This window comes from Clarias gariepinus, chromosome 5, assembly GCF_024256425.1.
Source record: "Clarias gariepinus isolate MV-2021 ecotype Netherlands chromosome 5, CGAR_prim_01v2, whole genome shotgun sequence".
Lineage (NCBI taxonomy): Eukaryota > Metazoa > Chordata > Actinopteri > Siluriformes > Clariidae > Clarias > Clarias gariepinus.
In genome coordinates this window covers 14,367,865-14,385,354 of record NC_071104.1, presented here as the reverse complement: position 1 = coordinate 14,385,354, position 17,490 = coordinate 14,367,865, and the positions used below count along the sequence as shown (strand labels likewise).

At 40.6% G+C, this 17,490-nt stretch overlaps 1 protein-coding gene across 3 annotated transcripts in view; it reads left to right on the top strand.

The window, feature by feature from the left end:
* Nucleotides 1–3,842: 3,842 nt before the first annotated feature.
* LOC128524327 (uncharacterized) overlaps nt 3,843–17,490 on the top strand; it is a 30,925-nt gene continuing 17,277 nt past the window's right edge. For 2 of the 3 annotated variants that reach the window (XM_053496853.1, XM_053496850.1), the window contains exons 1-9: nt 3,843–4,652; nt 5,406–5,484; nt 10,396–10,468; nt 11,185–11,317; nt 11,480–11,703; nt 11,992–12,130; nt 12,431–12,572; nt 14,824–14,952; nt 15,073–15,192. In XM_053496853.1, coding sequence (XP_053352828.1) covers nt 5,440–5,484; nt 10,396–10,468; nt 11,185–11,317; nt 11,480–11,703; nt 11,992–12,130; nt 12,431–12,572; nt 14,824–14,952; nt 15,073–15,192 — 1,005 coding nt within the window. In that variant the 5' untranslated portion in view covers nt 3,843–4,652; nt 5,406–5,439. Of the gene's footprint in view, nt 4,653–5,352; nt 5,485–10,395; nt 10,469–11,184; nt 11,318–11,479; nt 11,704–11,991; nt 12,131–12,430; nt 12,573–14,823; nt 14,953–15,072; nt 15,193–17,490 lie in introns of those variants that run through there. The other variant, XM_053496852.1, reaches the window with a different exon arrangement.

Here is a 17,490-nt window from a genome sequence, read left to right as displayed (position 1 = left end):
CATTCTTAATCCTATCCATCCTTGTCACTCCCAAAGAGAACCTCAACATCTTCAGCTCTGCTACCTCCAACTCTGCCTCCTGTCTTTTCTTCAGCGCCACTGTCTCTAAGCCGTAGAGCATCGCTGGTCTCACCACTGTCCTGTACACCTTTCCTTTCATTCTCGCTGATACTCTTTTATCGCACAACACACCTGACACTTTTCTCCACCCATTCCAACCTGCCTGTACCCGCCTCTTCACCTCCTTTTCACACTCTCCGTTGCTCTGGATCGTTGACCCTAAGTACTTAAAATCCTGCACCTTCTTTACCTCTGCTCCCTGTAGCCTCACCGATCCTCCTGGGTCCCTCTCATTTACACACATGTATTCTGTCTTGCTGCGGCTAACCTTCATTCCTCTGCTTTCCAGAGCATACCTCCACCTCTCCAAATTTTCCTCCACCTGTTCCCTGCTCTCGCTACAGAGCACAATGTCATCTGCAAACATCATAGTCCATGGGTACTCCTGTCTTACCTCATCTGTCATCCTGTCCATCACCAGAGCAAACAAAAAGGGGCTTAGAGCCGATCCTTGATGCAGACCCACCTCCACCTTAAACTCTTCTGTCACACCTACAGCACATCTTACCACTGTCTTACAGCTCTCATACATGTCCTGCACCACTCTAACATACTTCTCTGCCACTCCAGACTTCCTCATACAATACCACAGCTCCTCTCTTGGCACCCTGTCATACGCTTTCTCTAAATCTAAAAAGACACAATGCAACTCCCTGTTACCTTCTCTGTACTTCTCCGCCAGCATCCTCAAAGCAAATACTGCATCTGATGTACTCTTTCTAGGCATAAAACCATATTGCTGCTCACATATGCTCACCTCTGCCCTTAACCTAGCTTCCACTACTCTTTCCCACAGCTTCATTGTCTGGCTCATTAGCTTTATAAAAATTGGCACCAATACACTTCTCCTCCATTCCTCTGGAATCCTCTCACTCTCCAAGATCTTGTTAAACAAACTTGTCAAAAACTCTACTGCCACCTCTCCTAAGCACTTCCATACCTCCACAGGTATGTCATCAGGACCAACAGCCTTTCCACTCTTCATCCTCTTCAACGCCCTTCTCACCTCACTTCTACCAATATTTGCTACTTCCTGTTCCACAACAGTCACCTCTTCTACTCTTTGTTCTCTTTCGTTTTCCTCATTCATCAACTCCTTAAAGTACTCCTTCCATCTTCCCATCACCCTCCTGGCGTCTGTCAGTACATTTCCATCTCTATCTTTAATCACTCTAACCTGCTGCACATCCTTCCCATCTCTATCTCTCTGCCTTGCCAACCTGTACAGATCCACCTCTCCCTCCTTACTGTCAAGCCTAGCATACAAGTCCTCGTATGCTCTTTGTTTGGCCTTTGCCACCTCTACCTTCACCTTACTCTGCATCTCCCTGTACTTCTGTCTACTCTCTTCAGTCCTCTCAGTGTCCCACTTCTTCTTAGCTAGCCTCTTTCCCTGTATACACTCCTGGACTTCCTCATTCCACCACCAAGTCTCCTTGTCCACTTTCCCCTTACCTGATGATACTACCTGTCTCCCTGATCACATTGGCTGTAGTTGTCCAGTCAACTGAAAGCACCTCCTGACCACCCAAAGCCTGTCTCAACTCCTCCCTAAAGACTTCACAATATTCTTCCTTTCTCAGCTTCCACCACTTTGTCCTCTGCTCTGCCTTTGTCCTCTTCGCCTTCCTTACCACCAGGGTTATTTTACACACCACCATTCTGTGTTGTCTGGCTACACTCTCCCCTACTTTGCAGTCACTGATCTCTTTCAGGTTACAGCGTCGACACAAGATGTAGTCGACCTGAGTGCTTCTGCCTCCACTCTTATATGTCACCCTATGTTCCTGCCTCTTCTGGAAGAAAGTATTTACTACTGCCATTTCCATCCTCTTGGCAAAGTCCACCACCATCTGTCCTTCTACATTCCTGTCCTGAAGACCAAACCTTTGATTTTCTCACTGATGTTCAGAGAAAAGAGGGTCCACGATATTTCTTGAAATAAATCATAGTGAATCTTTAAATATATATTTTTTAATATATTTCATTCTGAAATGTTAAAAAAAAGGTCCAAATTCATTTTTGGCACATGTTCTTAATCCATATAATTCAGATATTTAAATGAAGGACATCAAAGTATCATGAAGTGTAAAGTGAGGGTCTGCCAATCTGTCTAGTGGCTAAGACTGGGACTGCAAACTATTCAGATTGTAGAAATTTTAGCACTTGTGTAAAGCATACAGTGGAACCTAGAGAGTCCTTGTAAAATAATGTAAATCTGTTCACTTATTTAAATAAAGTGTTCATTTGTATAAACTGTTGATCTTTGAAACATATGTGGTAAAGGATGTGTGCATATACCAATCAGCCATACTGTACCAATATTCCAACATAATCAGTGTTAATGTTTTAATGTTATTTTATATACCAACTTGTGAAATAATCAAGGGCACCCAAGGCTCACCCATGCCCACAGGAATCTGCTCTCAGAGTCAACACGACAAAAATGTAAAAAGTCAATGCTGGCAATGATAAAAAGGACCCGGAACACCTACAGTAGTGCACTAGACTGCACATGCTTCCCAGCAAGCAAAGAGCCCAAGGCTGTCGACCTGGCCTTAAAACTCCCCAGATTACAATTTGATTAAGCAACTATGAGAACACCACACAAACAAGTCTGAACCACCCTGCAACCCACAGCACCAAAAGATCTGCCTTTACTCTGGCTGCAGACAGATACCACAGCATGCCACTGGGGCCACTACACTTTGTGCAAAATGTTATAAAAAAAGGACAATTTTCCAACAACCCTACTGTATTAGTAAGTACCTTTTTGTGTCAACAGTGGCTGGTTAGTATGGGTTGTGGCAACCCACTGACAGCAGTATCTGAGGAACCCAGATCCTCAAATGCCAAATCCACAACCAGAGCTTTAGCCACCTGAGCCACTATTCTAGCTGCATCATTGTTACTACTCAGTACAATTAAATTAATTAATGAAAACTAAGTAAAATAAAATAGTTTGGATCATTCTATTTAATACCAACTAAAACAAATCTCTTGGATGACAGTACTGTATCTGAACTTTATTGGCTCGTTTTTTTGGAAGAATAATTTTTCTTTTTTTATCTTTTTATTAGTTTTATTTCATCATGAATATATTAGGGCAGAATGATTTCTATCTATCTAGCTATCTATCCATCCATCCATCCATCCATACAGTACTTCCATACAGTACATACAGTGGGTACGGAAAGTATTGAGAGCCTCTTAAATTTTTCACTCTTTGTTATATTGCAGCCATTTGCTAAAATCATTTAAGTTTATTTTTCCCCCCTCATTAATGTACACACTGCACCCCATATTGACAGAAACACACAGAATTGTTGAAATTTCTGCAGATTTATTAAAAGGTATTATTCTTAGGAAGTTTAAGTCCAACAGAATTTTTTTGTAACCATGGTCAGATCTGTGCCTTGCCACAATTCTGTCTCTGAGCTCTTCAGGCAGTTCCTTTAACCTCATGATTCTAATTTGCTCTGACACGCATTGTGAGCTGTAAGGTCTTATATAGAAAGATGTGTGGCTTTCCTAATTAAGTCCAATCAGTATAAACACAGCTAGACTCAAATGAAGGTGTTAGAAAGAAATGGACAGCACCTGAGTTAAATATATGAGTGTCACAGCAAAAGGTCTGAATACTTAGGACCATGTGATATTTCAGCTTTTCTTTTTTAATAAATTAGCAAAAATCTCAAAAATTCTGTGTTTTTCTGTCAATATGGGGTGCTGTGTGTACATTAATGAGGGGGAAAATAAACTTAAATGATTTTAGCAAATGGCTGCAATATAACAAAGAGTGAAAAATTTAAGAGGGTCTGAATGCTTTCCATACCCACTGTACATAAATACATACATACATACAGTACATACATACATAATTTATCTTCTTGCCTATTTCTGTGCAGGTGCCATTGTCATTTGTGTGCCATTTGTAGCTATAAAGTTTTAAAGTTGCGGTGTTGAATAAGTGAGCCTGTCCTCTACACCTTAATAAGCTTACTGGGAGCGTTAGTACCATAAGATTAGATGCAAAAGGAAACAGGAAAGTAGTAGCATGGAAGATTTAAAATGGCAATTTTAGATCCATGATGAAGAGAGTAGAATTCTCTTTCATATTAGAACAAAAATCTCTTACAGTAGCAATGGGCCTTTATATAAAATCTGGATTTAATGAGTCTAATGGCTCATAATTAATAAAAAAAAATTATAAGACCAACATTTAACCTGTGAACTTAAAGAGAAAATGAACTTAAACTTTAATGTGTATTGCCCATGTGCTGCTTATTGGGGAAAAAAATTGTGTGTGCCTGCTCTTTTTTTGTGTAATGTGTAAGTATTGTATCTGAGTTTTCCTTCACAGCTTCCTGTCTGTAACCGTTGAGACTGCAAGGTGATTGCCCTACCCATTTCCTGCACTCGCGTGAGAAGCATGATTTATATATACAGTGTATATATACCCATATATGTATATATATATAATGCAAGTAGCGTGCTATGCAAATAGCCCCCTTTTCTTTATCCTCTAAACGGTAAGTTTTCAACAAGGTATTTTTTTCACTAAAATGCTCTGAACTAGTAAATATACAATGTAGATTGAGCATGATAATTTAGGAGGCATAATTTTAAGCAGGTTATTTGAATGTGTAAATATTTTTAAATATTTTATTGTGTAGGAGGCAAAATATTCAAGTGCAATTCTGATGTAGGGTTAGAGTTAACTCTAGTTAAGTGGCTGTTGCATGTATGCTTTTCTATATTAGGGTTTAAAAACTGTGTATGAATAAATGTTGTTTTTATCAGCAGATTATCATTATAGTAAATACTGTGAGATTGCATTAATCCTTCCCACTCAACTTAAAAACATGTCATGGCCTCTTTTTTACTACGATAATAGTGATGGAAAGTGACTTGATTTAAATTGATCGCACACACATCTTGGGGTGAATAATCCCTATATTGTGAATTATACCTCTCAATGTAGCAAATGAGTTTTACTTAATGAGTCTTTTACTGTAGTGGAGTTTCTACTGAATGGAACAAGACACTCACATAAATGAATGTACAGTAGTCTGCTTCTTTTTAGCTTCAGATATCACAATTGTGTTGTGGGCAGCACTGTATGCAGAAAAAGCAGACAACTAACTAAACAAGTAAATCATTGAATGTAGAAGTAGTATTACTCTCCATGATTGATTCACAATGGGTGGGGTTTCCATAATCAGTATAAGTCTTGTTGTTACTATACTTCAAAACAGCAAAATAATATCTTTTTTTTTCATTAGAAACTCACTTGGGAACTACAGGTAGCAGTCATAAATGGAAATGGCAGCATTTATACATAAAGGAATACCTTTAAGTTTGGTAAGTACCTGAAAATATAACATAAGTCAGGATCTGGTCTCCACACGTGTCAGGAAACTGCCCATGCGCTTAGAGCTCCATTCACATGCTTCACAAGTTCTATGTAAATGGCTCTATTCAGATGTAAATAAATGCAAATTGCTGGGTTGTTTGCGGGGAAGTGACGTGCTGATGCATGCCCGTGTCCAACAGAATAAAAAGGGTTTGAAAGAAGTAAGAAAATCTTCAATATCTATGTATCGATCTCCAGGAAAATGATTAATCGAATGAATCCACACGAAAAACGGAGGATTTTTTTTTAAACAATACTAATCATTATGGGTTTTTGCTCTTTGTGTTCAGCACTGAAAAATTATTTGACCATGATTGGCTGGAATATGGGTGTGAATTTATGATTGAAATTAAGCCGTGCACATTGGCATTCGCTTTGATGTTGCCAAAGGCAGCTTTTTGAACAAAAGGCAGATGAAATCGTGTGCCATTATGAACATCTTTATTTCAGTCATAAAAAGTCCATTAAAGCATTTTACACAAATTAGAGCAGCTAATTTAGCGTGCACTTTCACTTTGCACAAGGCAGTATTTTGATCAAAAGGCAGATAAAAGTGTGTGCTGATATGAGAAGCTTTATCAATAAAAATCAATAATAGTACCCCAAAAAAGCACAAATATATATTCTGTAAATAAACAGTGCCTTTTGCAATCTGCCTCTGCCAATCAGCAGCCTTATTTCAGTCATAATTGTCAGGAACTAACCAGAGTTGACCAGAAGACGTAGCAGTTAGGAGTTAGCCCTTTGTAGCGTGGATTTTAACCCTAAACGGGGAAATAGCACAAGTAGGCAGGATAACCACGAGTTATTTTAAGAACTCTCTCCGATTAAGAGCAAGGGAAAAACACAATTTAACCCGCATCCTATTGACACACACTTAATCTGGAAGTTAACCCAAGAAAATAAGTACTTATGAAAAAGCTGGTGAACCGTCAGAAACAACATGGGCGAATTCAATGACTGAGCGATGTGTCGCGCCATCTTGTCTCCTTTTATGCTTCCTGGTTCGCCAACATATTACTTTCGGGTCCTAGTGACGGTTCTCCTGATGGTCCTGGGGTGGAGGATACCCAGTGACGGTAGTCCCGAATGAGCTCGGGGTCGAGGATAGAGGGTGGGGGTCGACGGCGATGTAATTGGTGTTGGATAGCGGTGTTGGCCTCAGCCCACAGTTGTGGACACCTACGGACCAAGTGTTGGGCTGATGGTACGTCAACCTCTGGTTCTTGATGGTCGAACATTGGAGGTTGGAAACCATGGCACTACTTTAAATGGGCTTAAGTTAGTGGCGGAGGAGACGTGGAGGTTATGGGATAGTTCCGCCCAGAGGATCTGGTTCTGTGTCCAAGAGATGAGGGGGTCGTGTTTGAGTACCCAAGGGTAGCCAAGTATGATTGGAGGTAATAAGATGGAGGTGAGGTGAAGTTCACGATGTTGGTCAATGTTGTTCTTTTACCTCCAGTTCTTTGGCATAAGTAGAGTCAATGAAGTTACATGCAGCACCAGAATCGATGAATGCAGTGCTTCTGACCGGTTTGTGGCCAAACTGGAGGGATACCTGAACCATGAGACGGGAGATGGTGTTGGTGATCGTGGTGGAGAGTTGGAGCGGGCCCGATGAGTTTCTCTCCCCTCTCACCGGGTCTGAGCGTTTCCCGGCCGGAGGGGGCAAATCGCTCTGTGATGTGCCGCCAACCCGCAATAGGCACAAAGACCCTCTTGGAAGCGGCATTCACGTTCTGCTACGGTTAGGGAGGCGCATCCTAATTGCATGGGTTCCTCGGCTCCAGTGTCAACCACGGCAGGAGGTGGAGATCCGACAGATTCGGCGATGGCGGTGGTAAAGGCTGTCGGTGGTCGAGTTGCTGTGTAGGAGAACGTGGGCGTTGGCGGCAGGGTCCTCGGGGCTGGCTTTGGACGAGAGAGTAGGAACTGATCTATATGGAGGGCGAGCTGGATCAGTCTTTCCAGGGTGGCGGGAAACTCCCGTCTGGCAAGTTCGTCCTTAATTCGAGAAGCCAGTCCCTCGTAGTAGGTCGTCCGGAGCGCGGCGTCTCCCCAGGAGGTCTGCACAGCGAGAGTGCAGAAGTCAGCTGTGTAGCGGCTCATAGACAATCCTCCCTGCCGCAGGTGATACAGTTTGGTTACAATTTGGTTGAATTAAACTTGAACACCAAATCTAATGCTGTTAGAAAAACACTACATTTCCTGTCCGTGCCATCCCATTTATCAGGTAATAAAAGGAAAACATCAGATGGGGGGGTGCAGTGCTGCAGCCGGCTAGCCAGTTCTCCTGCCGAAGCTCCACCACCTTGCAGCGCAAGGTGAAGTGTCGCAATCTCCCCGGTTAGGTTATCAATTAGCTCGGCATGCCGGTTTACTACGTCGCAGAGGTGTGAGTAATCCGCTGGGTTCACCGCTCTGGGCTCAGTCATTCTGTCAGGAACTAACCGGAGTTGACCAGAAGATGTAGCAGTTAGCAGTTAGCCCTTTGTAGCGTGGATGGGAAACCCAAATGCGGAAATAGCACGAGTAGGCAGGATAACTACGCAAGTTATTTTAAAGGGGTTATACAGGCCTACATGCACTTTTTTAAGCTGTTTGGACTGAACTGTGTGTTAGGAGAGTGCGTACACAACCACTCTACGATGATAAAGAGCCGCTCAGTGGTTTTCTTTTCATTTATTACAATAACATGCCCCTTCTAAAATCAGGCCAATCGCAAATGCCTGTCACTGTGACGCCACACCACAAGAGGCCGCTCCTGCACTAGTTGATTGACACTGGTGTTTTAGCAAAGACCCGCCCCGAGTGAGAAGAAGCTGTCGGCCATTGTTTTTCGCTGATGGAGCAAAATGGCGCCACCCATTAATAGTGAACATAGCAGTCGTCATTTACTACCGACATCTGAGCCGCTGATTCAGCAGTGGCTGAATTTAGTTTTTAAAGCTAACGTCCCCGAGGATTTACCTAAATGCGTTCATGTTTGCGCTAATCATTTTTCACCTGACTGCTTTATAAACGCGGGTCAATATAAAGCTGGTTTTACTAGGAAGCTGCTCCTATAAATGGATCTGTACTAACGCTTCGTGTTCCTGCTTCATCTTCTCCAGGCTCAGTGAGTATTTTCTTTTTCTATGAATCTTTGCAGATTGCCTTTTCTAATAATAACGATGAATGCGGAGTGTAAGTTACTGTAACTTATACTCTCATAGAACATGGTTACCTTTGTTACGTTAGATGGTTTATAACGATGTCTGTCAAAGATTAAGAAGTCATGTAAACACATCAGTAAACACATTGCGTTCGTATCTCTTTCAGTAAGCTTCTCCGCTTTATGTTGTTGCTTGCGGCAGCATAACAGCCCGTTAATTCATGCCCATGCAGTGATGAGAAAGACAAATTGAGTCGTAGGTACAAACTTCCGCGTAGGTTCCGTACTTAAATCAAACCAAAAACTACTTAAGAAAACAGGCTCAGGCTCTATATTCCAGCGTTTTCCAGTTTGGACTGCATTACCCACAAAGCACTGCGTTTTGGGTGTTGTGAAGACACGCCTCACAGAACTGGGGGGGCGGGCTCAGCAGAGATCATAAGCATTTAAAGGAACATGCACTGAAATAGGTTGCTGAGAACAGAGCTAGTTTTTACCAGTTAAAAGTAGTGTTTTTTTACACAACCATTGAGAATTTTTAATTAAATATATTACAAACTTTTCATTAGGACCCTAAAGATCATATTAACATTTAATGAAAAATGTTTCTGGATGATCCCTTTAAAGACTCTCTCCGATTAAGAGCAAGGAAAAAACACAACTTAACCCGTGTCCTATTGACACACACTCAATCTGGAAGTAAACCCAAGAAAGTGAGTACTTACGAAATAGCTGGCGAACCGTCAGAAACGACATGGGCGAACTCAATGACTGAGCGATGTGTTGCGCCATCTTGTCTTCTTTTATGCTTCCTGGTTCGCGACCGTATTATTTCCGGGTCCTATCGGCAATCAGCTCTCTCTAGGCCTCCAGCTGTGGGAGGTAACAGCATCACCCAGGAACCAGCGATCTCCGGGTGATAGGGCGAGCACTTTACCACTGCGCCACTCAGAGGCCCCGCTATGTAGTATTTTTAAGTGTGCATAAGAATTTTTATTTCAGTGTATGTTTTAGAAACATCTATGCTCTCCCTGGCCTAAGTGTACCCTATTTTTAGTTGAGGAAACTGAATGTATAGGTGTGATCAGTTAAACATCAATAGGACTCCTGAGGATACCTGGAGTCACCTAAGACAGGTGTCATTAGGCCTTACATGTTCATTAAAAGTCAACAATGATTTAGTGAAACAGAGGCGCTGCCAAAAAATACTTTAAATAAAAGGTCTTTCTGAGTGTAATAATGTAGTTGATTTGCTATGGGCACACATTTAAGATTTTCATGAACTCTCATATTAAAACAATATGTGAGGTTTGTTTATTCTTTATTTTCACTGTTTTCTGCTTGAGTTTGAAATTGTATTTTCGTGTACGTGTACTATGACACAAGTTACACGCACAGGAATCTAGCATATTCACATCAGCCACATTATAAAAGTGTAGCAACGTGGGTCTCCTGAGGGGCAGATCTGTGAGGAACAAGGTGTTCAAAACATGCAGATTCCCGGTCACCCTCATGTGTGACTGCTAGATGTTGCTGCCGTGGTGTGTCTATTGAGGTTGCACATTTTAAGACACTGGTGGCTCAGTGGTAGATGTTTCGCCTGCTGAAAGGCCTGTCCTTTTATGGCTATAAATCTAAGATCAGAAAATATATTCATTTTTGAAGCAGTATATGTCAAGGATTTTTATATTGTTTCTTTTAAAAGATTGCTCCACGGTTCCTGCATTCAAACTCCACTAGCCACACCTGGCCCTTTAGTGCTATAGCAGAACTGATCGGTAAGTCAAAACTATGTCTTTATTGTTTTCTTTCTTTATCCAAATGATTATTAAACTATTTTTCATAAACAGTTGAGACAGGCAGTTCCAGAATAACTATCAGCAACAATCGAAAACAATCACTCACCTCTTACACCTCCCTCTCCTTGGCTCTTCTCACAGTACTGTAGCTACATTACCAATATCTTGTTACAATGGCAGCTGAAGTGGGTGGGATATATTAGGCAGCAAGTGAACCTTTTTTTTCCCTAAAGATGGTGTGTTGGGAACAAAAACAATGGGCAAGCATAAGAATGTAAGAGACTTTGACAAGGGCCAAATTATGATGGTTAAACTACTGGGTCAGAGCAACTCAAAAACTGAAGCTCTTGTGGGATGTTCCTGGTCTGCAGTGGTCAGGACCCACCAAAAATGATACAAGGAAGGAAAACTGTTGAACTTGCGACAGGGTCATCAGTGGCCAAGGCACACTGATGCATATGGGGAGCAAAGGAAGACCTGTAAAGTCATATCCAACAGAAGCTATAATGTAGATCAAATTAATGTGGATCCAATGGAAATGGTTAATTGCTGGTTATGATAGAAAGGTGCCAGAAACCACAGTGCATAACTGTTATGCTGGCAAAAAGGGGGACCTACTCAATATTATGCAGGTGGTCATAACATTATGGCTGATTAGTGTATAGTATCAGATTCCTTTTTTTTTCTATTGACAGACAATGCTTATGACCCAGATGTTAGTGCAAAACAATTCTGGATTAATAAATCAAATATCAAACACCAGGACTGCCTCACCTTCACAGATAATGGAAAGGGCATGGACTATGAAAAGATGCACAAAATGCTCAGGTAGGAGTGCATTGAGCACGCATTATCCTTCAGAGGACATTTAGATCATCCAGCAATTCACTTTAACTATAGAGAGTGGATAGTAAGGATATAAACAATATAAAGTTTCTTGATTTGTTCTCTCTCTCTCTCTCCCTCTCTTCCTCTCTCTCCCTCTTGCAGTTTTGGCTTCAGTGATAAACAGACTCTAAGGGGGCATGCTCCTGTGGGTCTGTATGGTAATGGATTTAAATCAGGCTCCATGCGCTTGGGAAAGGATGCCATTGTGTTCTCCAAGAAAGATAACACCATGTGTGTGGGTTTCCTATCACAGACTTACCTGGAGAATATAAAGGCACAGAATGTCATAGTACCTATTGCCATGTTTACCAAAACAGGACAGAATGATATCCTTTATCTAAAAATATTGTACATTAGGCTTGCATTACGAGGAAATTTATAACTGCAAGTGACAAGATGATTATAAAAAATATATATAAAACATAATATAGCCAACCACTTAGCTGCATAAATAGCCACACTGTTTTTAGTTTATTCATTTTATATCAAAATATATTATGCCCATCATGCATATATTATTTATATTATATAAATATAATCAAAAAGGTAAATAAATGCTTTCTGAGAGTTGAGAGGTACCTCTGTGCAGTTTGGTCCTTAATTTTACTTTGAACTCAGTGCTGTTGCAGAACATGCAGACAGCCTTAATGAGATCCTGAGACATTCTATGTTTAACACTGAGGAAGAACTGCTGTCTGAATTTGGGATCATTGCATCAAGTGGAACCCGAATCATCATCTGGAACCTAGTCAAGTAGGATTGCAGGAAGTTTTATTTTATTTGGTCTAATAGAGTTTTATATTCAAGTTCATTTTGGAATACTGGTATGAAGTCTTACTAAAATAAGGAACTCTTATATACTGTTATTAATATGCATTAGTGTTATAGATAATGATATAAACATAAAACTGTATGAAATTTGCTACAAACCTTATTTAAATGGTGCTGTCTTATTTTGCTACAATCCCAAGGGCTAACAGCAATATTGTGGGTTATAAGAAATAATACCATCATTTCTTACATTGTTTCCACCCTCCAACTATTCTGCTGCAGAAGGTCTCCAAAAGAATTAGAATTTGACTTTATAAAAGATGACATCCGGATTCCCATTGACATGTACAAGGGCTCCAGGGAGGAGTACAGGCGGCAGGCATGGGGTGACATGCCAGTGCCTGAAAGTGAATATTCACTACGGGTAAGAATTTAAGCTGCAAATACTATATAGAAATTGAGTTGTTGAAATTTACTGGCTAACTTTTACTGAGGTAAAAAAGGGTCATTTTAGAAAGAAGGGTTTCAGACTTTTTCGTTTTAAAAAGTTTGTAATAAATATGGCTGATTTAATTTTGAAATACTTATGTCCAATTGGACCTACAAATCTAAATTCAAATTGTTAAGTAATAGTAATTAAATTACGAGGCAAACTGTATTAAGACAGAGGTTCAACATTAACCAACAAAACATGTCATGACCCGCCAAGCCACAGCTCTGCCATACAGTACTTACATGAGCACTCCTGTTCCATCAAGATCTGCGACCCATAACAGTATAATCTGGCCAAAAAATGGATCCAGCAAAGGCGGCTCGTTTGAGAGGGGCACTAGAGAGCCACGGAACCCTCCTAGGCACTCGCCAACAAGAGATCAGGCAGATCACCTCCACGCTCCAAACCTTCAGTTGGCCCTTTAGTTAATTTCATACCCCAGCTTCCACATTTACCACTTCTGAGTCACTTCCTGAACCCATGCAGATAGGTTGCGCACATATTTCGCCAGGGGAGCGTCGGCGCCAGAGGGATGATCAGGCCTGCTTTTACTGTGGCTAGGTGCGCCATTTAGTGGGCCTGTCCACTAAAAGGTCGGGCCCCCCGACCTTTCAAGCATCACGCATTGCACCTTTCCCATTACCTTACAGTTTTCAGGCAATCATATTTAGACCATTACTTTTCTCACTGTCCACAACACTCAGCACTCATTGTCTTGGGCCTCCCCTGGATAAGGTTGCATAACCCCCACATAGATTGGCTGAAACACAGGATCCTGGGTTGGAGCCCCACTTGCCTCTGGTCATGCCTACGCTGTTCCACCAAAGGGCGAACCTTTCCCACCTTTTAAGAGGAGATCCCCAACCTGACCAAAGTGCCCACTGGCTCTCGAGGAATGGAGGCACTGCCTGGAGGGAGCAGAACACCTTTTGCTTGTATGGACGGACCACAAGAATCTTGAGTGTTTAAAGACAGCCAAAAGACTTAATTCTTGCCAGGTGCGGTGGTCACTTTTCTTTTCCCGCTTTCATTTCACACTATCATACCAGCCAGGTTCAAAAAATGTCAAATCCGACACCCTCTCCTGGCAGTTCTCCACCTCCAAGCACACACACACAGGAAAACCTGGTCCAGAGATCCCTCAAACAGGAACCAGGCCCAAGTAATGTTTCCCCAGGATGCTCTACGTCCCTGCATCAGTGAGACCCCAAGTACTTGACTGAGCCCACAGCTCTAGCTTGGCTTGTCACCCTGGGGTGACACGCACACTTTTACTCCTGCAACAACAGTTCCAGTGGTCTACAATGAAGGAAGACATTAAGGAGCTTGTAGCCACATGTGATGTTTGTTCAAGGAACAAAATGACTAGCTGCCTCCCTGAGGGATTCCTAAGACCCCTTTCCATTCCCCATCGTGCCTGGTCTCACATTTTTATTGATTTTGTCATTGGACTACCACCATCTGAAAATAACACCTGCATCTTAACCGTTGTAGATCGGTTCTCCAAATCAGCCCATTTCATGCTGCTAGCCAAACTTCTGTCGGCCAAAGAAACTGCAGAGCTTCTCATTTACCACGTTTTTCGTCTTCATGGATTTCCGCTGGACATTGTTTCTGACAGAGGACCTCAATTCTCACCTAGGCTCTGGAAGGCCTTTTGTCGCATTATTGGTGCCACCTCCAGCCTCTCATCTGGTTTTTACCGCGAGACCAATAGACAAACTAAATGCATGAACCAGGAACTGGAGAAAGCATTAAGGTGCATGGTTCTCGGGATGCAGCCTCCTGGAGTCACTTGCTGCTATGGCAGAAAGTTCTGCCATACAGAAAGACATGTATGTGGTTTTCAACCTGAAATGTAATTGTATCGTTGATTACATTAAAGCTGATTAGCTTATTTTTAGATTTTACCTTTAAACAATTTCTTAAACTTTTTCCCACAATTTCACAAACTTTTTTCGACAGGAATATGTATTTTTATATGCACTGTACAGTATATGGTTGTGAAACACACTTGATTCAATACGCAAGGGAGTGAGAATGTTGGAACTCAATTAAATTGAGGTTTAGCAGCAGCTACTCACCAAATCTAGAGATGAAGTTTAACACATCTCATATCTAGATTATGTTTAACAACGAATGTGAACAGAAGTTAAGTCTGTTTATTTTTCATTCGGTTTAGGAATATTGTAGTATCCTGTACCTAAACCCAAGAATGGATATTATCCTTCAAGGGCTGAAAGTGGAAATTCAGGCTATCACAGAAACTCTGTCAAACATCTATCAGTACACATACAAACCTGCTTGTCTTGTATCCTTGTGCCAAATATTAGAGCACCAGAATGGAAAAAGTAACTATTGCAAAAGTAAAAGCTATTTAATAAACTATTAATATATTTGAAATGCCATGATCCTTAAGTCATTGTTTTAGAAAAAGGAAATTACTGTCAACATTGGAATCAACACAAAGAGCAAAGAGCACTATGGATTGATGATGTATCACAACAACCGTCTTATCAAAGCCTATGAGCGTGTCCCCTGTCAGCGCAAGGTAAGGATCATACAGTTTCATTAATGCTTATGAATGCTCTTTTTTATCATCTGTATACAGGAACAAAATGGTGAGGATGTGCATATGCAACAGCTAAATGTATTATTTAGAAGCCATTTGTATTTATCTAGGCTAACAGCAAATAATAGTGCAAATTATTCTGGTAAGAGGATGCTTGCTAATATTTATTTAGCACCTCCTAAATTTAAATTATATATATATATATATATATATATATATATATATATATATATATATATATATATATATAAATTCTAACTACTATACCTGTAATAAATTGTACCCATTATTAGTTAGATTGTTGCACTGGTCTGTTTTGTGATTTCGATTTTTAGGTATTTAATTTTGGAGCAAACATTTTTAAAAATGATCTTTTATTATGTATAATTACTTTATATTTCACAAACTTCACATTAAAAGTGAAAATACTAACATATCAGTTGTACATGTGCTAAAATGAACACCCACTGCACTAAAGCACCTTAGGGCATAGTGGTAGAGATTTAAATCCAGGACATTAAAGTTGCACATACTGTAATTATAAAGAATTATTATTATTATTATTTTTATTTTTTTTTACAAATCTGAAAAGTGTTGCATGCATTTGTATTCATCCCCCCCCCCCAATATGTCAAATGTGTGTGGCAGTTTTGCACATCTAGAGTGTGACATTTCCACCCTTATTTTGCAAAATATCTCAAGCTCAGTCAAATTGGATGGAGAGTATTTGTGAACAGTCATTTTTAAATCTTGCCACAGGTTCTCAATTAGAATTAGATCTGGACTTTGGTTTAAACCATTCCATTGTAGCTCTGTCTGTATGTTAAAGGTCATTATCCTGCCTAACCTAGGTTTTCTTCTAAGATTGCCCTGTATTAGGCTCCATCCATCTTCTCATCAAATCTGACCAGCTTCTTTGTCCCAGCTGATGGAAAGCATTAACACAACTACAGTAGATGCTGCAACCACCATGCACAGTGTTAGTTTTCTGCCACACATACCGTAGCATTTGGCATTTAGGCCAAAAAGTTAAATTTTGGCCTCATCTGACCAAAGCACCTTCTTCAACATGTTTGCTGTGTCCGCCACATGGCTTACGGAAAAAATGCAAATGGGGCTTCTCATGGCTTTCTTTCAACAATTGCTTTCATCTTGCCACTGTCCCTTAAGGACAAATTTGTGAAGTGCACGACTAATAGTCTTTTAATTTTTGAAGAATGCATCGAACAGTGCTATGTGAGCTTGTTCAAATACATTTTTTTTTAAAACATATAAATTCTATTGCTTTAAACTTCTCTAAAACTTTATCCCTGACCTGCCTGGTTTGTTCCTTGCGTGTTTGTTCACTAATGTTCTCTAACACACCTCTGAGAGCTTCATAAAACAGCTGTAGTAAAACTGAGATTTTTCTTCTTTATATTTAAAAATAATTCTGTCTATACGACATACATTTTAAAATTTCTTTCACCACATGAAAACACAAAACAGCCTGTTAAGTGCTGTTAGGAGCATTCTTAATCACAAGGGGGCCAAACAGTAGCCTTCTCTGTGTACATCCGTCTCTATATAATCCCTAATCGCCCGTTTATAATAAACAATGCATTAAGGTAAAACTAGTCGGAAAACTATATTATGCTTAACTTTGTAACGTTAGATGGTTTATAACGATGTCTGTCAAAGATTAAGAAGTCATGAAAACACATCAGTAAACACATCACGTTTGTATCTCTCTCAGTAAGCCTCTCTGCTTTTGTTGTTGTTGCTCGCGGCAGCGTAACAGCCCGTTAATTCATGCCCATGCAGTGATGAGAAGGACAAATCGAGTCGATGCATGTCCATTCTTTTAATTTAAAACAGGCTCAGACTCTATATTCCAGCGTTTTTCAGTTTTGACTGCATTTCCCACAAAGCATTGCCGAATTGCGTTGTGGGCAATGCTTTGTGGGTAATGCAGTCCAAAGCATTGCCCGCACTGGAGTACACTCCCGTGGCTATACCCCACGTGTGTTGTGAAGACACGCCCCACAGAACTGGGGGGGCGGGCTCAGCAGAGATTATAAGCATTTAAAGGAGCATGTACTGAAACAGGTTGCAGAGAACAGAGCTAGTTTTTACCAGTTAAAAGTAGTGTTTTTTTACACAACCATTGAGAATTTTTATTTAAATATATTACAAACTTTTCATTAGGACCCTAAAGATCATATTAACATTTAATGAAAAATGTGTCTGGATGACCCCTTTAAAGTCCTGTCTGCGGAGTCTGTGTCGTCAGAGTTT